This window comes from Peromyscus leucopus, chromosome 3, assembly GCF_004664715.2.
Source record: "Peromyscus leucopus breed LL Stock chromosome 3, UCI_PerLeu_2.1, whole genome shotgun sequence".
NCBI lineage: Eukaryota > Metazoa > Chordata > Mammalia > Rodentia > Cricetidae > Peromyscus > Peromyscus leucopus.
The window spans coordinates 45,435,865-45,451,685 of NC_051065.1; the positions used below are offsets into that span (position 1 = coordinate 45,435,865).

The window sequence follows — 15,821 nt, forward strand, 5'->3', positions numbered from 1 at the left end:
GCCCCCACCCACCTCTTTACCTGCCCAGGGAACTAATCTTGCCTGTTTTTGAACTTTGAACTCAGTCAGGACTTCTCTTAGTTCTTTATCTTAATCTGATGTCTCCATTAAAACAAAGACACAGATCATGAAGCTGCAGGGCTTTGGCACTCTCTATTTGCTAAGGAACACCACAGGGTTGGGCAGTGGGGCACAAGAGGTTTGTGTGTGGACTGTGTGTGATGAGAATTGTTTATCCTCTGAGCTGCAGTGCCCTCTTAGAGTCCTCCCGATGAAAGGAAGCACACACCACCAATCTCCAGAAAATCCCAGTGTATTACTTGGTCATTCCATTTGTGACTTTTAATCAGATTAAACCCCCAAAGAATAAGAGAATCCTCCACTGTGTATATATTTAGAGTTCAGGAGGCTTGAAGTATTTTTCAATGCCCTGGATCCCTAATATAGTAACATACATGCTTTTTATATTTATTTGTTTATTTTTAGATAGGGTTTCATATAGCCCAGATAACCTTGAACTTGCTCTACAGCCAAGGCTGACCTTGAATTCCTGATCCTCTTGTCTTCACTTTACAGTAAAATGCTATTAGAGGTCTTTACCATCATAGCCATCAAATATTATGAAAGAGTGGCTATGAAGACTTCAAGAGCTGGAGACGAGGCATTCCATGGAATGCTGCCTTCTATGGCTGCTGGAATCCTGGACTCACAACCGTTATGGATACCTAAAAAAGACTGGCTCTTCAGCATTCCATTATGGATAGGGAGGGTGCCTGCAAGGCCCTTCCTATGGAGCTGTTGATTGTTAATGGTTGCCAGCTTGGGGGAGAAGGGTGTGGTTTTCTTCAATGGTATAGCCACTGGGATTCTAGGGAGAAGATAGAGTTCACAGGAAAAGGGATAATAAAGAGAAGTAGGAGCTAAATGTAATCACAACACATTGTGTATGTATATAAAACTCTCAAAAAATAAATAATTATCATTGGCTTAACTAAAACAAAACAGAACTCAGGGCCTCATGCATGGCAGGCAAGAGCTCTATCACTGAGTAATATCCCTGAGACCTCATTGCTTCTCAGTAAAATCATTAATAACAAGTGGTAAAAGGAGATGCAATTTTAAATATTTTTTTAATAATTTCAAAGGAGTAGTGAATATAAGGAATACCAGAGAAAAATTTTCCAATGATTATTTTGTAATATAAGCATTTGTGATTTTGACTGGTGATGAAGACACACTACCTGTAACACTAGTGTGGATTGTTGCCTGTATGTGTAGCTCAAGTAAATGCAGGATTTCAGTTACCCGTTATTGAATATAAGTGTAGTTTCTTCCCATACAAGGTTATGGATTTTTTTCATTCTGTCCATGGATCCTGGGACAAGAATCTGCATAATATACAGTATTGTCGCTGAACTTGATTGTGTCCTTCTATCCAAGAGCGGGTCCAAGGAGACACAGGCATGCACTAGTAACAAGAGAAGAGAAGACATGGTTTTACCTTGGGATTGTGTCCCAAAGGGAACCAGGTAGGAAGTGTCACCCACTGTAATCTTTGGTTAGGTTGGAGTTGTGTTAAGCATGAGCATTGCTCAGGAAATTCCATCAGTTACTTGGACAGAAAGACAGGAAGAGAGGAAGGATATGTATGTATTTTAAACAAAAACTAAAAACTATAATTTTGCATTATAGCCTGATTTTAATAGTATTAAAATCTGTTATGAATGATTTTCCATGCCAGCTAATGTAGTTATGAAACATTATTATGGGTCACATATTATTTTGTTACAGATATGTGCCACAATTTACATAGTTTGTTCCAGGCATAATGTAAGTTGTGCTGTAAGAGATGCAGGTTAAATTTTTGTCCATATTGTATGTTATGGACATATTTGTATAAAAAGAATAAATGTGTAATAGTTTACAACAAGAACAATGCATATGTTAAGGATTTAAGGAGTATGTGTGTGAGAGTGTGTGTGTGTATGTGTGTGTGCTAGTTAATTTGTTTTCTATTTTTTGTTTTTTGCTTTTTTGTCAACGTGGCATAAACTAGTCATCTGGGAAGAGGCACCCTCAACTGAGAAGATGCCTCTCTCAGATTGGACTGTAGGCAAGTCTCAGGTACCCAGTCCACTGTGGGTGGGACACCCTCTGGGCAGGTGTGTGGCCTTGGGTTATCTAAGAAAGCAGGCAGAGCAAGTCATGGGAGCAAGCCAGTGAGCAGCATTCCTCCATGGCCTCTGTTTCAGTTCCTGCCTTGATGCTCTTGCCTTGTGCTCTTGCTCTGACTTCCCTGGATGACGGACTACAAGCTGTAAGATGAAAAAACTCTTTCCTTCTCAAGTTGCTTTCAGTCATTGTGTTTATCACATGATGGGGGAATGTCTTTCTGTAGGCTGAGCATATGTGTTGCTCTGATTGGTTGATAAATAGAAGCCATCTGGCCTATGGCAAGGCATCTTAGAGGCAGGCGGGAAATTCAAAGAGAGAGACAAGAGGAAGGCGGGAGAGGCACCAGCGAGCCGCCCAAAGAGCAACATGTAATGGGACGCAGGTAAAGCCATGGAACATGTGGAGATACAAAGATTAATAGTTATGGGCTAATTTACAATATAAGAGCTAGCTAGCAAAAGGCGTGAGTCATGGCCATGCAGTTATAATTAATATAAGCCTCTGTGTGTTTACTTGGGGGACCCAAGTGTGAGAGATTTGGCAAATGGCAGGCCGGGACACAGGAAATCTTCCTACTACAATCACAGCCATAGAAAGCTAACTAGGACAGAGTGTGTTCCCCGGAATTGAACCTGGGGCCTTGCATTTTCTAGGCAAGTGCTCACCCAGCCCTTCTGGACTCTCAATCTTTCCACTAGGTCTTCAAAACAGCTTGTGTTGAGGTATAATATGTAAAAGCAGATTTTAAATATATATATATTATCAGTACTGTCAAGTTGTCTTCCAGGAAGCCTATTTCAGTTATGAGAACTGGAACATTTAAGCCCCGTCTCAAAAGATTCAGAGACTGCCCTTAAGTGGCGAGAAGTTACTGTCTTTGCAGAGATCGGAAGGCAGCTGGGCAGAACCGAGCCCCTGATGTTCTTCTGTTCCAAGTCCACCTTCCAGATCTGCAGTTAGTGTCAGTGCCTGATAGAATTTACAAGGGGCCCTTCAAACCCATGACTTGGACTTAATCCCTGAATTCATATGTTAATGGTATTTAGAGACAGGGTCTTAGAGTAATAATAAGGATTAGAGGAGGTCACAGGGGTTGGCACTAGTAGCTTTATGAGAGAAAGAGGCCCGTGCTAACACAGTCATCCTGTCTCACCATAGGATGTCCTCTGAGTGTTACAATGCATCAAGGCTCTCACTTGCAGTAGCTGCTAAACCCGGCTCTCGGCCTTCCCAGCCTCCAAACAAACTTCTACTCTTTATAAACTTGCTGGTCCTGGGCATTTTGTTATGGCACCAGAAAATGAAAAAAAGTATCCTCTCCCTCGTATTCATCTGGGGTTTCATAGGATGTAACTTCTCAATCATAATCTAAATGTCACAAACTTATGTCTGTAAGACTTGCCCTTTCTCTCTGCTTCAAACCCACAAAGGCACCTGCCCCAATGTCCTCTCCATCTCTAGACCCAGGAAGGTTACAAAACCTATGGATTTGTATCCTGAATTAGTGTTTGCTTCTCTTCAGTGGTACCACCCAGCCCCACGTGCTCACAGTTTGAGGTTACTGGTTTTGCTAAGACGAAAGGGTCTCCTTGTCCTTTCTAGTGTGTCTTCTAGAGTCTTCCTGCCAGTTGTGATAATAGTGCCCCTTTGACTCGCCTTTCTCATAGGGCCTGTGGTGCCGTGCTGACCCCTCTCGGCAGGGGGCAGTACTCTCCCTTTGCTGCTTCCGGACATCCACGTAAGGCTCAGAAAAGTTAAATCTGATTTAAAACCATGTCTTGTTGCCGGTTTCGAGTCCTGATATTTTCACTTCTCTATAGCTGCAATAAAATTATTCCCATTCTCCTCCCATCCCCACCCAGGCCTAGAGCTAGATTACCTGCTCCAGCCCCACACCCATCCCAGAACAGGCAGAGGACAGGGAAGCATCTCGCAACATCCACTGGCAAAGACTTTTACGATCTGTTTGGGTGGGCAAAGCAACGCACGTGAAACGCAAGGCAACCAGAACAGCATCCAATCCCGATTCGTGCGTCCCAGATGCAGCCGCAGGAAGAAAACAAGTGTTTGCGGAATTTGGTACCCACGGCTATTCAGCAGGGTGTCCTCTTATCTCCGCCCCACTTTCTCTCACGGCCTTCTCACCCCGCAGCCCTCAAAGTCCATCAAGCAGATCCTAGGGGTGGGCCCTGGGTTCCTGACCCGGCTCCCGAGACCCAAGCCGGTTATTATCCACTCTCCATCAGCATCTCCTGGGAGCACCAGCGGGGATGGGCGAGGAGCGCAGGGCGGGGGCTGCGAAGGACAGGCGGAGGGACGCGGCGAGGGGCGCTGGGAGCACGGCTGCCGGTCGGGGGCAGGGCGGGGAGACGCCGCACGCAGCCAATCCCCAAGCAGCCCCCTCCCCGGCCGCCGAGAGCGGAGCGGGGCGGGGGAGCCAGGCGGTGGCGGCGGCGGCGGCGGCGGCGACGGAGGCTGCCGTGGGGAGGGATGGAGAGGGGAGGGGGGAGCGGAGCCGAGCGGAGACAGCCGCGGCGCTGCAGAGCGGCTGGGGCGGCGGCGCGGCTCCCGGTGCTCCCCCCGGCGCGCGCCCCGAGTCGGTGAGGGCCGGGCCCCGGCGGCCCCCGGAGTCATGGGCTGCATCGGCTCGCGGACTGTGGGTGGGTACGGCGGCCAGGCGCGGGTCAGGGGGCAAGCTTGCCCCGGGGCTCTCCTCCGGCCCCCTCCCCCATCCCCATCCTCGCCCCTGGGGACCTCCCTCAGGTCTCGCCTGGCCCTGCCTCGCGCCTTCACTTTCCCTCCATCCGCTGTGGTCCCTCCATCCCTCTGCCCTCGCGCCTCCTGGGCTTCCATCCCTCTCGGCTGGTTGCCTTCTCTCCATCGCCCTCCCGCAGGCGCGGTCCTTCCCCGATCACCTCTCCACCAGCTTCCTTCGTTGCTCCGTCGCTGTTCCCCACTCCCGGTGGCCCCATCCCTCCATCCCCAGGCCATCCGCGTCTACTCCGCCGTGGCCAGAGCCTCCCAGCGCCCCTCTTTCTGGAACAGCCCCTCTTCTCAGATCCTCCTCCCCAGCCTGAGCCCTGACTTTCTTCCGCACGCCCTCTCCCATCCTCACCCTCCCCTCCGTATGGCTTGTGTGTTTTGCCCCCAACCATTTCCCTCTTGGTAGCCTTTTTCCGTCGCTCCTGCCTCCCCCGATTTGCTTTGTTCACGTGCATTTTCCCTCTGGGGCGGGGGCGGGAAGAGCGTGTGCCACCGGGAGGGAACGGGTTCCACGCCCGGAGGGAATGGGCTTGGGCCAGGGTGCTTGGGAAGAGCTGTGGACTCCGGGAGGAGGTAGAGGTTTACCGCCCTTGAGGGGTCGGGAGTCCGCTTCCCAGAAGGGTGGGGTCCGCCTAGGAACTCTGGGACCCGCCTGCACCTGTCAGCGGGGGCAGGCGGGGCAGGGCCGGCTCTTTATTTACCTTTGACAGGGGGAGGGAAGAAAGGCGCTTCCTTAACGGTCCTCTTCCTCCAGCCTCTGCCTGCCTTACTACCGCCCCCTTACCCCCACCCCACGCATCCACTCCACTTTAGGGCTGAACACATTAATACAGTCCTCTCCCAAACCCCCCAATTTTCCCCTTCCTAACTCCCAATTTCTCCCGCCTACACACCCTAGTGACCTCAGGCTGAGAGAATAATTCGTATTATTATTACAAACAAACTCACACTCCAGAAGCCTGATTTCTGAGATCCAGTTTATTTCCATGGAGACCCTCCTCTGCTTTCACCTCTTTCCCGGTTCTCCTTCCCTCCATCTCTCTGCCCCCCCCCCAGGCTCTGACTCAGCTCCCCCTCTTCCTCAAAGGCCACCTCCCCTCCCTCCCTTTGCTCCCACTCTCCTCTTAGAGCTTTCTCTGCCTGCCCCATCACTGTTAGGTCCAGCTGTCTTTCCTCTCTGACATAGCCACAGGTCTTAGAGTCTCAAGAATCTCATCATTTCACAAGATTCCAAGAGAGAGCAAGACAACTTGGGGTGTACAGAGAGCCCCACCTTTCAGCTCCTGGGACCTCCATCCTCCTTGTTTTTCACCAGTTCTATTGCTATATGCTGGATGCTTCTTCATGCCCAAGACCCAGCCAGTACACTGCTTCAGAGAAAGGACCTATAATCCTAAACCCCAAAGGCAAAAGTTCATGTATGCAATGGCTTTAGGGCAGATGGCTCAGGCTGCCCCTTGATTCTTGAATCTCTCTGTAAATACTCAAGAAATTCTTCCCCAAGGCTTCCAGAGGATACTCTGAACTCAGGTCAGGAGTCTCCTAGGTTCCTCACTTTTTCACGAGTTCTCAAAGTGTCCTGTCCACCTCCCCCATCTTCTCTCATCTCACCTTGAATTTCTGTTCTTTTAGCTCTGAACTTACGAAGTCCTCTTGTTACCTATTCCCATCTCGGTCTCTCCTCTTGAATCCATTTCCTGTCCCCTGAGAGAACTGGGCTCAAAGTCTCCATCTCATCTCCGAGTTCTCTGGCTCCAGGGGAAACGGTCTCAAGTTCTCACCTACCGCCTGCCTCTATCCCCACCATATCTTTTCCTATCAACCAAGTTCCCTGACTAGTAGGAAGGCCCGAGAGGGGAGCCACATTCCTCTCATCCCTCAAATATCAAAGCCAGCTGCAGAGCTTCCCCTAGAAAGCTGTGCCCTTGTTTGTAGGGCAGTTAATTGGTGAGAAGTCTGGATCCAATATAGACAATTCTCAAAGATTCCTCGGCACAGAATGGAAAATGGTTTTCCTGATACAACCCAATCTCTGACCCCTCCCTCTCTGTGTAAACAGCATCAGACAGGGCTGGGAAGCATTTTTTCTAAATGTGCTATTCCCCATTGAGCTGAAAATGAGTGTTTTGCTTCACTTATTATTTCTCTCACCAGAAATTTGGGCATGGTAAAGACATAGAAGGAAATGGGTAGTCAGAAGGCATGACAATGGGGGGCAGGGGTGGAAGGGCTGGACCCTAGGGTGTGGCCTCTGCCTTTTATGGGAAGAGAGCAAGCAGAGATCCATGGGAATGAGGGTGAGCAACTAACCTTCTGGCTGCTTCAGGGAACGAAGTGATTGCAGTGGATTGGAAAGGCCTCAAGGATGTCGATCAGATCAACATGGACAGCACCAGCTCATTGCACGGCAGCAGCCTCCATCGGCCTTCTACAGAGGTAAGGCTGGGTGCTTCAGAGACCCACCAACTACAGCAACCTCACCCTCATCATTCCATAAAGTCCCAAGGGGGAATTCTCATCATAAATTCTATAGCAACTCCTGTAGACTGAACAGACCACATCTTCCTGCTTCCCTGAAACACACACCAAAGGCTCCACCCTGAGATCTTTCTCAGCCTCAGGAAGGGCTACCTCTCTGTGCATATCTGCAAGTCCCTCAGTGGAAGTCAGGATTGCACGTCTAGAGGTGCCCAGATACCATCCCCTCTCCTCTCTCCTACAGCAAACACGAACAGATTTCTCGTGGGACGGCATCAATGTGAGTGTAGCCACCTCTAGCCCTCCTCAATCTACCCTGACCCTTCTTTTCTTATGTTCATTGGGACCCTCTGTAGAGAGGCTGCACGACACCCCCCCCCCCGCCCCCGCCCCCACCCCATTCTGCTAACCTCCCAGTTCTCAGGGGTGTGCCAGGTTTATACTTCTTTGGTTTTCTTTGTTACTTGCTTCCTTGGGTATCTACCTTCCTGGGAGCCAAAAACTCTATTCTACATGTAAGGCACCCCATGCCTTCTTATTCCTCTGCCCACTTTCTTACCTTCCCTGTCCTAGCTCTCCATGGAGGACACCACTTCCATCCTCCCGAAGCTGAAGCGAAACTCGAATGCCTATGGCATTGGAGCCCTGGCCAAGTCATCCTTCTCAGGTGAGACTCCAAACCCGGAGATGGGAATATTGGCAGGATCTTCCTTGTGCCCCTGCTCCTCAAGAGGTTTCAGAGTTCATCCCCACAACTTTGACACATCTGCCTTCCTATCAAAGCATCTCTTGTCCTGAGGCTGCCCCTCAAGATACCAGGGGACACTTTCCTCGGTGGATGGAATCCCACGGAACCTGGGTGGGGAATGATGGGAGGATCTGCTATGAGTATTGTGTGATATCCTGATGGACGTGGGTGTTGTCTGATTCCACAGGGATCTCTAGAAGCATGAAGGACCATGTGACAAAGCCTACAGCCATGGGGCAAGGCCGGGTGGCCCACATGATTGAGTGGCAGGGCTGGGGGAAGGCACCGGCAATTCAGCCGCAGCACAGCCACGAGGCTGTGCGCAGGGATACAGATGCTTACTCCGACCTCAGCGATGGCGAGAAGGAGGCGCGTTTCCTAGCAGGTACTTGTATCCTAAACCCTCAAATGATACAGTTTTTTTTTTTTTTTTTTTTTTCCTGGATGGTCAGAGGCTGACCCTCCAATCTGCTCCCTTATGGCAAAATGGTCTCCCTGCATGTGGACCACAAGCTCAGCTCATATTTTCTAACAGCCTTGATTTTAAGTGTTTTCCTTTTCTTCCTTTCTTTTCTTTCTTTCTTTCTTTCTTTTTTTTTTTTTTTTTTTTTTTTTTTTTTTTTTTTTTTTTTTTTTTTGCACTTGTTAATTCTGGTAAGTGCCGAACATGTATTTTTATTATAGCCTTAGAAAATGGGATTCAGATGAGATTTGTCAGGCCATGTGTCCCAGATGTTTTCTTTCCTCTAGTATGGTACTGTCTTTTCCCTGGCCTCTCTTAGTATAGGGGGAACAGTGGCCTCGGACTTCAAATGACTCTGCTTATATTTGTTTCCAAAAATGAAAGAGGCCTGGGGAATGTCTTCTAGCCATGCTCGTCCACATTTGATTTCATGAATTGACTTGCTGGACTCATGACTGTGACAGCTAGTGGATGATGCAGGGGAATGGCCCTGTTGACGGTGGTTTGATCCTGATGACAGTGGCATGGGTCTGATGACATGGGAAGCACATACAGAGGTGAACTAATCCTGCTGGCAGGTGTCAGGAAGATACCCAAGAAGAGGGGTAGGTCTGAAGAGAAGACTTTTTGTGCTGTTGCTATGAGTGGTGGGTGGTAGAGGAAGTCTGAGTGGGGCTGGGTGATAGACGTGGAGGGCAGAGAGGGAGGACAAGGTAATAGCAATGGGAGCTTCGGCTTATTCATGGCTCTGACTAGATGAGGGACCCACAACGCTCCCATCCTCACTATTCTGCCCTCCCTTCTTCTAGTCTCTTAATATAGCCCCTTATATGGCTGGGACCCATGCTCACCTGATGCTCCCTTGGGAATTCTTCATTGATCTTGAAACCTACTACCTACATTCCGCTGTTCTAGACCATCTGAAACTAGGTTCAGTTTCTTTCTTTCTTTTTTTTTTTTTTGTTTTGTTTTGTTTTTCGAGACAGGGTTTCTCTGTGTAGCTTTGTGCCTTTCCTAGAATTCACTTTGGAGACCAGGCTGGCCTCGAACTCACAGAGATCCGCCTGGCTCTGCCTCCCGAGTGCTGGGATTAAAGGCGTGCACCACCACCACCCGGCTCAGTTTATTTCTTTAAAAAATATTTATTACTTTATTTATGTTTGTGTTTTTTTGTCTGCATATGTTTGTGTGCTCCACATGTATGCAAGTGACCTTGGAGGCCAAGAGTGTTGGAGACCATGAAGCTTGAGTTACAGGCTGCTGTGAGTTGCCTGGCTCGGGCTCAGAACCAAACTCAGGCCCTCTGCCAGGGCAGTAGGCTCTCTTACCACTAAGCCATCTCTCCAGCTCCAGGTTCAAATTCTAAAACCTCCAAAGACAAACTTCTGGAATATCTAACTTTACTCTCCCGGGCTTTCTCACCAGAAGAGCCCATCTTTCCCCTCTAGGAATTCTAAGTGTGACCTTTTGGAATATCCCCCATGGTCTAGCCTTGTTTCAGAGCAATAGAGTAGTCATTGGCTACATGTGGGTACTGAGAATTTGAAATGTGACCTGTCTCGACAGAGATGTGCTGTAAGTAAAGTACCAAGTGAATTTCAAAGGCTTCCTATGAAGAATGTAAAATACCTCATTAATAATGTTTATGTTGATTGTATATTGAAAGACAATCATATATATATAAACTTAAATAAGATTTGTTATAAAAAATAATTTCACTTGTTTCTGTTTTGTTTTATTAAATGAAATGATACATGGTTTATATTTTTACTTCACTGAACCATGCTGCACCAGGTTTCTCCACACCCCTTTCATGGGTCTAAGGGTTACATGAGGACTCTTAAGATAATTTTAATTTCATTTCTTCTCATAGGAGTCATGGAACAGTTTGCTATTTCTGAGGCTACACTTATGGCCTGGTCTTCCATGGATGGCGAGGACATGAGTGTCAATTCGACCCAGGAGCCACTGGACTGCAACTACAGTGACAACTACCAGGAGCTGATTGAGAGTCAAGGTGAGAGGCGGTTCTAGAATGCAATCCCTGATGCCTAAGAGGCTTCCCAGCAATTTGGGCTCCCTCTACCCTCTTCTGTTCTTTTAGGGCTTTCCTGTTTGCCTCAGCTTCTCCAGTGCCCCCATTCCTGCACCGTAACCATATGATAGGAGTTCTGTGTGCTCTTCTCACTCACTGCCTGTGATGTTCTGTGGCTCCTCCAACCTTGCTCATTCTCCTTACAGATGCACTGGCTCAAGCCCCCATGGATGGATGGCCTCACTCCTATGTATCACAGGGGATGTACTGTCTGGGGTCATCAGATGCCTGGGAAGCGAGTGATCAGTCCCTCATTGCATCTCCAGCTACAGGATCCTATCTTGGTCCTGCATTTGATGACTCACAGCCTAGCCTGCATGACATGGGACCTTCCCAACCTGCTTCAGGATATTCTGCTCAGGAGCCTCCGCCTTTCTTGGGGGTGGACACTGACTGGGCACCAGAGGTTGGTGGGGTGGACCTGGCCAGGGGATCTGTAGAAGAAGAGAAGAGACCACTGGCCCCCGAGGAGGAAGAGGATGCAGGATGCCGGGACCTGGAGTCGCTTTCTCCACGAGAAGACCCGGAGATATCCACTGCTCTTAGCCGGAAGGTGTCTGATGTCACATCCTCAGGTGTGCAGTCCTTTGATGAGGAGGAGGGGGATGCCAACAACTAGCTTCTTCCCGCCCCACTCTGACCTGAGGGGCATGGCTGCAGCCCATACCCTCCCAAGCTCCAGCAGCACAGATGAAACCCGGGCAGAAGACAGCGGGGGAACTGGGAGTTTCCAGCCTTCACCAGCCCGCTAGCAGCCCTGGAAAGTGAAGGATCAGCAGGGGGTTTTATCTAGGCTTGTACTCCAGAAACCATCATTCCAGGAACTGAGACCCAGGCAATTAGGTGGCTACGAACCTGGCATGGTGGTGGGAGATGAGCCGTAGCTCTGGTTCTTGGGTCCATGCCCAGGTGCGCCGTGTTGAACACTGAATCTCAGTTCTTACACCCCTGATTCCGTCTTCCAGGAGCCTTGGCTGTGCTGTCTGAATGCCTCCTTTCTCCATTTCACTCCTGCTTTTCTGATTCTGTTTTCTCTGGCTATGGCATCAGTGCATCCCCACTGTGGGAAAGCAGGCCTCGGGGGCTGTTGGACATGGCTTGGCGGTGACAGGAGAGTGGCCTGAACGGCCCTTCTGTGTTTAGCATAGACAGTGTGCCCAATTCAGGCAATCTTTGGCTTCTGGGATCAGGAGCCAAGGATGAGATGGACGTAGCAGCTGGGATTGACAGAGGTCACAGTATGATTCTTTATCCCAAAGCCCACGCAGAAGCAAGAGGGTCACCGATGAGACAAAGAATAAACACAGCCACTTGAATGTCCTGTGGCTGGAAGGAGGACCTTTAGGATATGGAAGAAGGCCCAGTAGGGTTGGTTACTCCAATTCTGGCTTCCCTTTATACCTTCTTCCACTTGGAGCCCAGACCCTAGGAGGGTGAGCGGGCACCCTCACCCTCAGATTGTTGACCTAGGATGCATTGTCCCCGTCAGTGAGGGTACCGTGAGGGCTGGGCCTCCCTCGACCTTCCCCTAATTCTCTGGAGCTGTTTACACTTTTCTCTTTGCCTTTTCTACATTTTTATAACTTCTTGGGGACTCAGGGTTGAGCAGAGAGGAGTGGGGAGTCTGGTGCTGTCACTGCCTTGGCTGGGCTGGGCTGATGGCTGAGGGCCAGGGCGGACACTGGCTGCTTCTGCGTTCCTGCCAGCTGTTCCCAGTGCTCCTCTGCCCATTGTTCCTTACGGGACTGGTGGTGGCGAGACATAAGCTTGCCCTCCCACACCTCCTTTGCCATTGGAGTGGACCATGAGGACAGGGAACAGCAGCAAGTCGGTACAGTATTGCTATGAGGGTGCTGGAGCAGCCGCAGACTCAGTCTGGCCCTTGGCACAAACAGAGTTTCGATAGGAGATGCCCAAGCTTGTCGCCCCGTTTTTCTTCTGCCTCCTGTCTGTCCATGGCTCCAGTTCCAAGGCTTTGTGTCCTACTCTAACTGTCAGGGGTCCTCAACTACTCCCTCACCCACAGGAACGATGAGACTCAGAGCTGGAGTGATTCTGTTCTTCCGTGACTCTGTCCTGCACCTCATTCATACACCGACGTGTAACCAGAGTCGGTGTCCCACATCCTCCAGGGGAGGGGGAAGCATGGGATCCCCGGCTCTGTTCATGTAGGAAACATGGGAGTAGACCCGGAGAGCCAAGAGAGGTGAACAGTCACTTAGCCCATCTGACGCTGCCTGAATGGGAGAGGATACCTCGTGTGTGCCAGTGTGTTGTGGCTTAGCCTATCAGGACCTCATTTCTAGGACTAGGAAGGGCTAGCCTGCCAACCCTGGCAACTGCCCCTAACCCCTGGTCTCCTGTCCTAGCTCCCTGGGAATTTGCATGTTCAAGCTAAACTACTCCCAGGGTCTCTCTGCCTTGTCTATCCTGCTCTATCAACGTGTTTGTCTCATCTCAGTGCCCCCGCAGTCTTCCCCGAGGTGACGGTGGACATCGAGTCCAGTGAGCAGGTTTATTCACATTGATCCCCTTTTGCTCAGGGCCCTGGAGAGTTAGGAAGACTAAACAAAAACAGCTTTCCTTCCTCCTTCCGTTCCTCAAGGAAGCCAAATGGTCCCCTATGAAAGACTACAAAGGACCTGAAGGAACTTAGTAGGGTTTCTACCTGAGCAGGGCTTGGTTTCCCCAGGCTGCTGGCAGACTGCCACAAAGGCAGATGAGCCCCACCCCACTCTGAAGAGAGAAGACTCAAGGAGCTGGCCCAGGACCATTTTGAACTTTTTTGGAGGGAGGGACCACCTCTCTGGTGCTGGGGGCAGGGTGCATGGGGGTTTGCTTCTAGCCTACTTTAAGGGGAGGGGTGGGGCATGTTCAGGAAGAGGCTGTTAGGGGTGGGTGGGAAGGGTTGCTTTTCCTTTGGGGTTAAAGGCTGTGCAGCACGTTTTACAGCAGCTGGGGAGCAGGGCTGTTTTTTATATTCTTGTGAATGGAACTGCTCTTGCGGAATGATTTTTTTAGGGGGGGGTACACTTTAATTTTCAATTGACTTTATTAAATGAAAATCCAAACCTTCCATTCCTTCCCTTCCATTGCCCTCCCCCAGTTCACACACCTCCCTTCTTTTCCTTGTGTTAAGGAGGGAATCTTGAAGGATGAGTTCTTAACCCTTTATATCCCACACTCTGTCTTCCAGGTCTGAGACATACCCATTTTTATGGTCAGTCTTAGCATGTTTTCTTAATGTGAAACTCACCCCAAGCCCAGGAAGGATTCTATGACATATATTACAGAGAGAATTCTATATAAATATATATAAGTATTATAGATTATATACACATGGGCATGGGCTTGGATGCCCCTTGCTAATTCTCCTACCTAGGCCTCAGTGTCTTTCTTGGCCTGGGAAGGTGGAGGGAACCCATGTTGGAGAAGGCCAGAGGCTGTGTTCAATGACACTAAACAGAATGTGGTGGCATCCTCTGACTACGAGTGTCTTATTTGGGGGGACAGAACAGACCTGGGCAAGGGGGAGGGGCAGAAGGAGAATGTCCGAGGGCTCAACTGCCAAACTAAAGGCACACAGAGAGGGAAGGAAAAGAGCCCATGAGCGGAGCTGGGCGTCTGGATGCTCAGAGCACGTGGCCTCTCTTTCTAGGTGAAGCAGGCTGATGCTGTGCAGGACAGCTGTCAACCTCCTGCCTGGTTTGGAAGGAAAAAGATGGGAGTCCTCTAAGGATGGGGCAAACTAAAGCTTGCCACCCCCAGGGCACCCCCACGTCGATGCCAGAAGATCCCGAGGAGCTATTATAAAGGACTGGAATCTGCATGACCCACTGCTGGATGAGAGCCTTACTGGTGCTCAGGGAGGAGCTCCGGAAGGGTGGCTCCCAGGCAGAGATGGCTCTTGGCAGCTACGCCAGCCATTGCGGCGGACGAGAGGGAATATGCATGTTCTAGGGGTGACCTGGAACGAGGCCGGGAGACTGAGGCATAGGAAGGCCTTTTGCTGCAGGGTCAGACACATGCACTGGGCCATGACACCTGCCTCTCCACACAGAGCCTCTGCCAACCTCTTTTCCAGGGAACTGCACTTGGTTTCCTGGAAGCAAGGGTTGGCTCTTTCAGCCCTGAACATCGGCCTGGCCGGGGACAGGCAGCGGCAGCAATGACTAGGTCTGGAAACAGATTGTGGGGAGCCGATATGAAGATGGTAGGGCTGGCGGGTTGAGGTGCACATTGTCAGGTGGTCAGTCTGCAGGGCAATATTGTGGTCCCACATCCCTTCCAACGTGGCACTTGCAGAGTCAATCCATCTGAGCCTCCGCTTACCTATTCTATGTGGAAACCAAAACCTAGACAGGCAGGCCAGGATGGCAGCTGAACAACACTGGGAACTGTGGGAGGTTAAAGACTGATGGGGACTGAACCTGCACAGCAGGAAAACACAGGGATCTTCCAAGCTTGGGGCCTTGAACCCTGCCTGGAAATGGGGGAAGAGGTCTGATGGACCCAAATTCTTCCCTGCTCAAGGCCAAGTTCTCCTTAAAACCATCACCATCACCTTCACAGTAGGGGTAGAAACAACATGAAGTGGGAGCCTCCTCAACTTCAAGGCACCCCTGTGACACACAAGCCCACTTCCTGGCATGGGCCCCATGGTTTTTATGAAGAAAGCTTGGAGGAGGTTATTCACAGGATCAGCTCATCTTCATCTTCCTCATCAGTGGACCGAAGGCTGGGGCCATGCAAAATGTCAGCCAGGTCCTCCTCAGGTCCTGGACTTCCCACCATCTCCAGCTCCTCCAGCTCACCCTCTGCTCTAGCTGGGGCCACACAGTGAGGGACCTCAGGAGTTGGTGGTGGTACAGGAGTTTCTGGCATGGGAGGAACCATGACTTCTGCTCCAGGAGCCCCATTTCCACCCTCAGGCAGACTCCAGCCCTCCGCAGGAGGGGGTGGCCCCCCTGGACTCTTCCGAATTGAAGTTGTATTCCGGAAGCTGGCAAGAGGAGGGCGGAGCTGCACGCCAGATTTGGTGTGGCCCTCAATAGCTTTCTGTAGCTGGGGAGGAAGGGGAGAGGTAAAGAGATAGACAA

At 50.2% G+C, this 15,821-nt stretch overlaps 2 protein-coding genes across 4 annotated transcripts in view; one reads left to right on the plus strand and one right to left on the minus strand.

The window, feature by feature from the left end:
• The first annotated feature begins 4,641 nt into the window (after positions 1-4,641).
• Positions 4,642-14,205, plus strand: Fam131b (family with sequence similarity 131 member B). Of its 2 annotated transcripts, XM_028876461.2 has the most exons (7): positions 4,642-4,835; positions 7,265-7,374; positions 7,661-7,696; positions 7,990-8,083; positions 8,352-8,549; positions 10,501-10,644; positions 10,869-14,200. In XM_028876461.2, exons 1-7 carry the CDS (start codon positions 4,808-4,810, stop codon positions 11,339-11,341), a joined length of 1,083 nt encoding a protein of 360 aa, XP_028732294.1. In that variant the 5' UTR covers positions 4,642-4,807; the 3' UTR covers positions 11,342-14,200. The 2 variants fall into 2 exon arrangements, with proteins under 2 accessions (XP_028732294.1, XP_028732295.1); XM_028876462.2 differs by lacking the exon at positions 7,661-7,696 and having other exon boundaries at positions 10,869-14,205.
• The window catches only part of Clcn1 (chloride voltage-gated channel 1), a 32,462-nt gene continuing 28,947 nt past the window's right edge, over positions 12,307-15,821 (minus strand). For both annotated transcript variants that reach the window (XM_028876459.2, XM_037203609.1), the window contains one exon: positions 12,307-15,786. In XM_028876459.2, the coding sequence (XP_028732292.1) occupies positions 15,415-15,786 (372 nt within the window). In that variant the 3' untranslated portion in view covers positions 12,307-15,414. The remainder of the gene's footprint in view (positions 15,787-15,821) is intronic.

Excerpts from the sequence above, each read along its gene's own strand:
- Fam131b (XM_028876461.2), top strand. The coding sequence starts at position 4,808 with ATGGGCTGCATCGGCTCGCGGACTGTGG. Across the intron at positions 7,375-7,660 it reads TCCATCGGCCTTCTACAGAG|CAAACACGAACAGATTTCTC; the intron begins GTAAGGCTGGGT and ends TCTCTCCTACAG. Across the intron at positions 10,645-10,868 it reads GGAGCTGATTGAGAGTCAAG|ATGCACTGGCTCAAGCCCCC; the intron begins GTGAGAGGCGGT and ends TTCTCCTTACAG.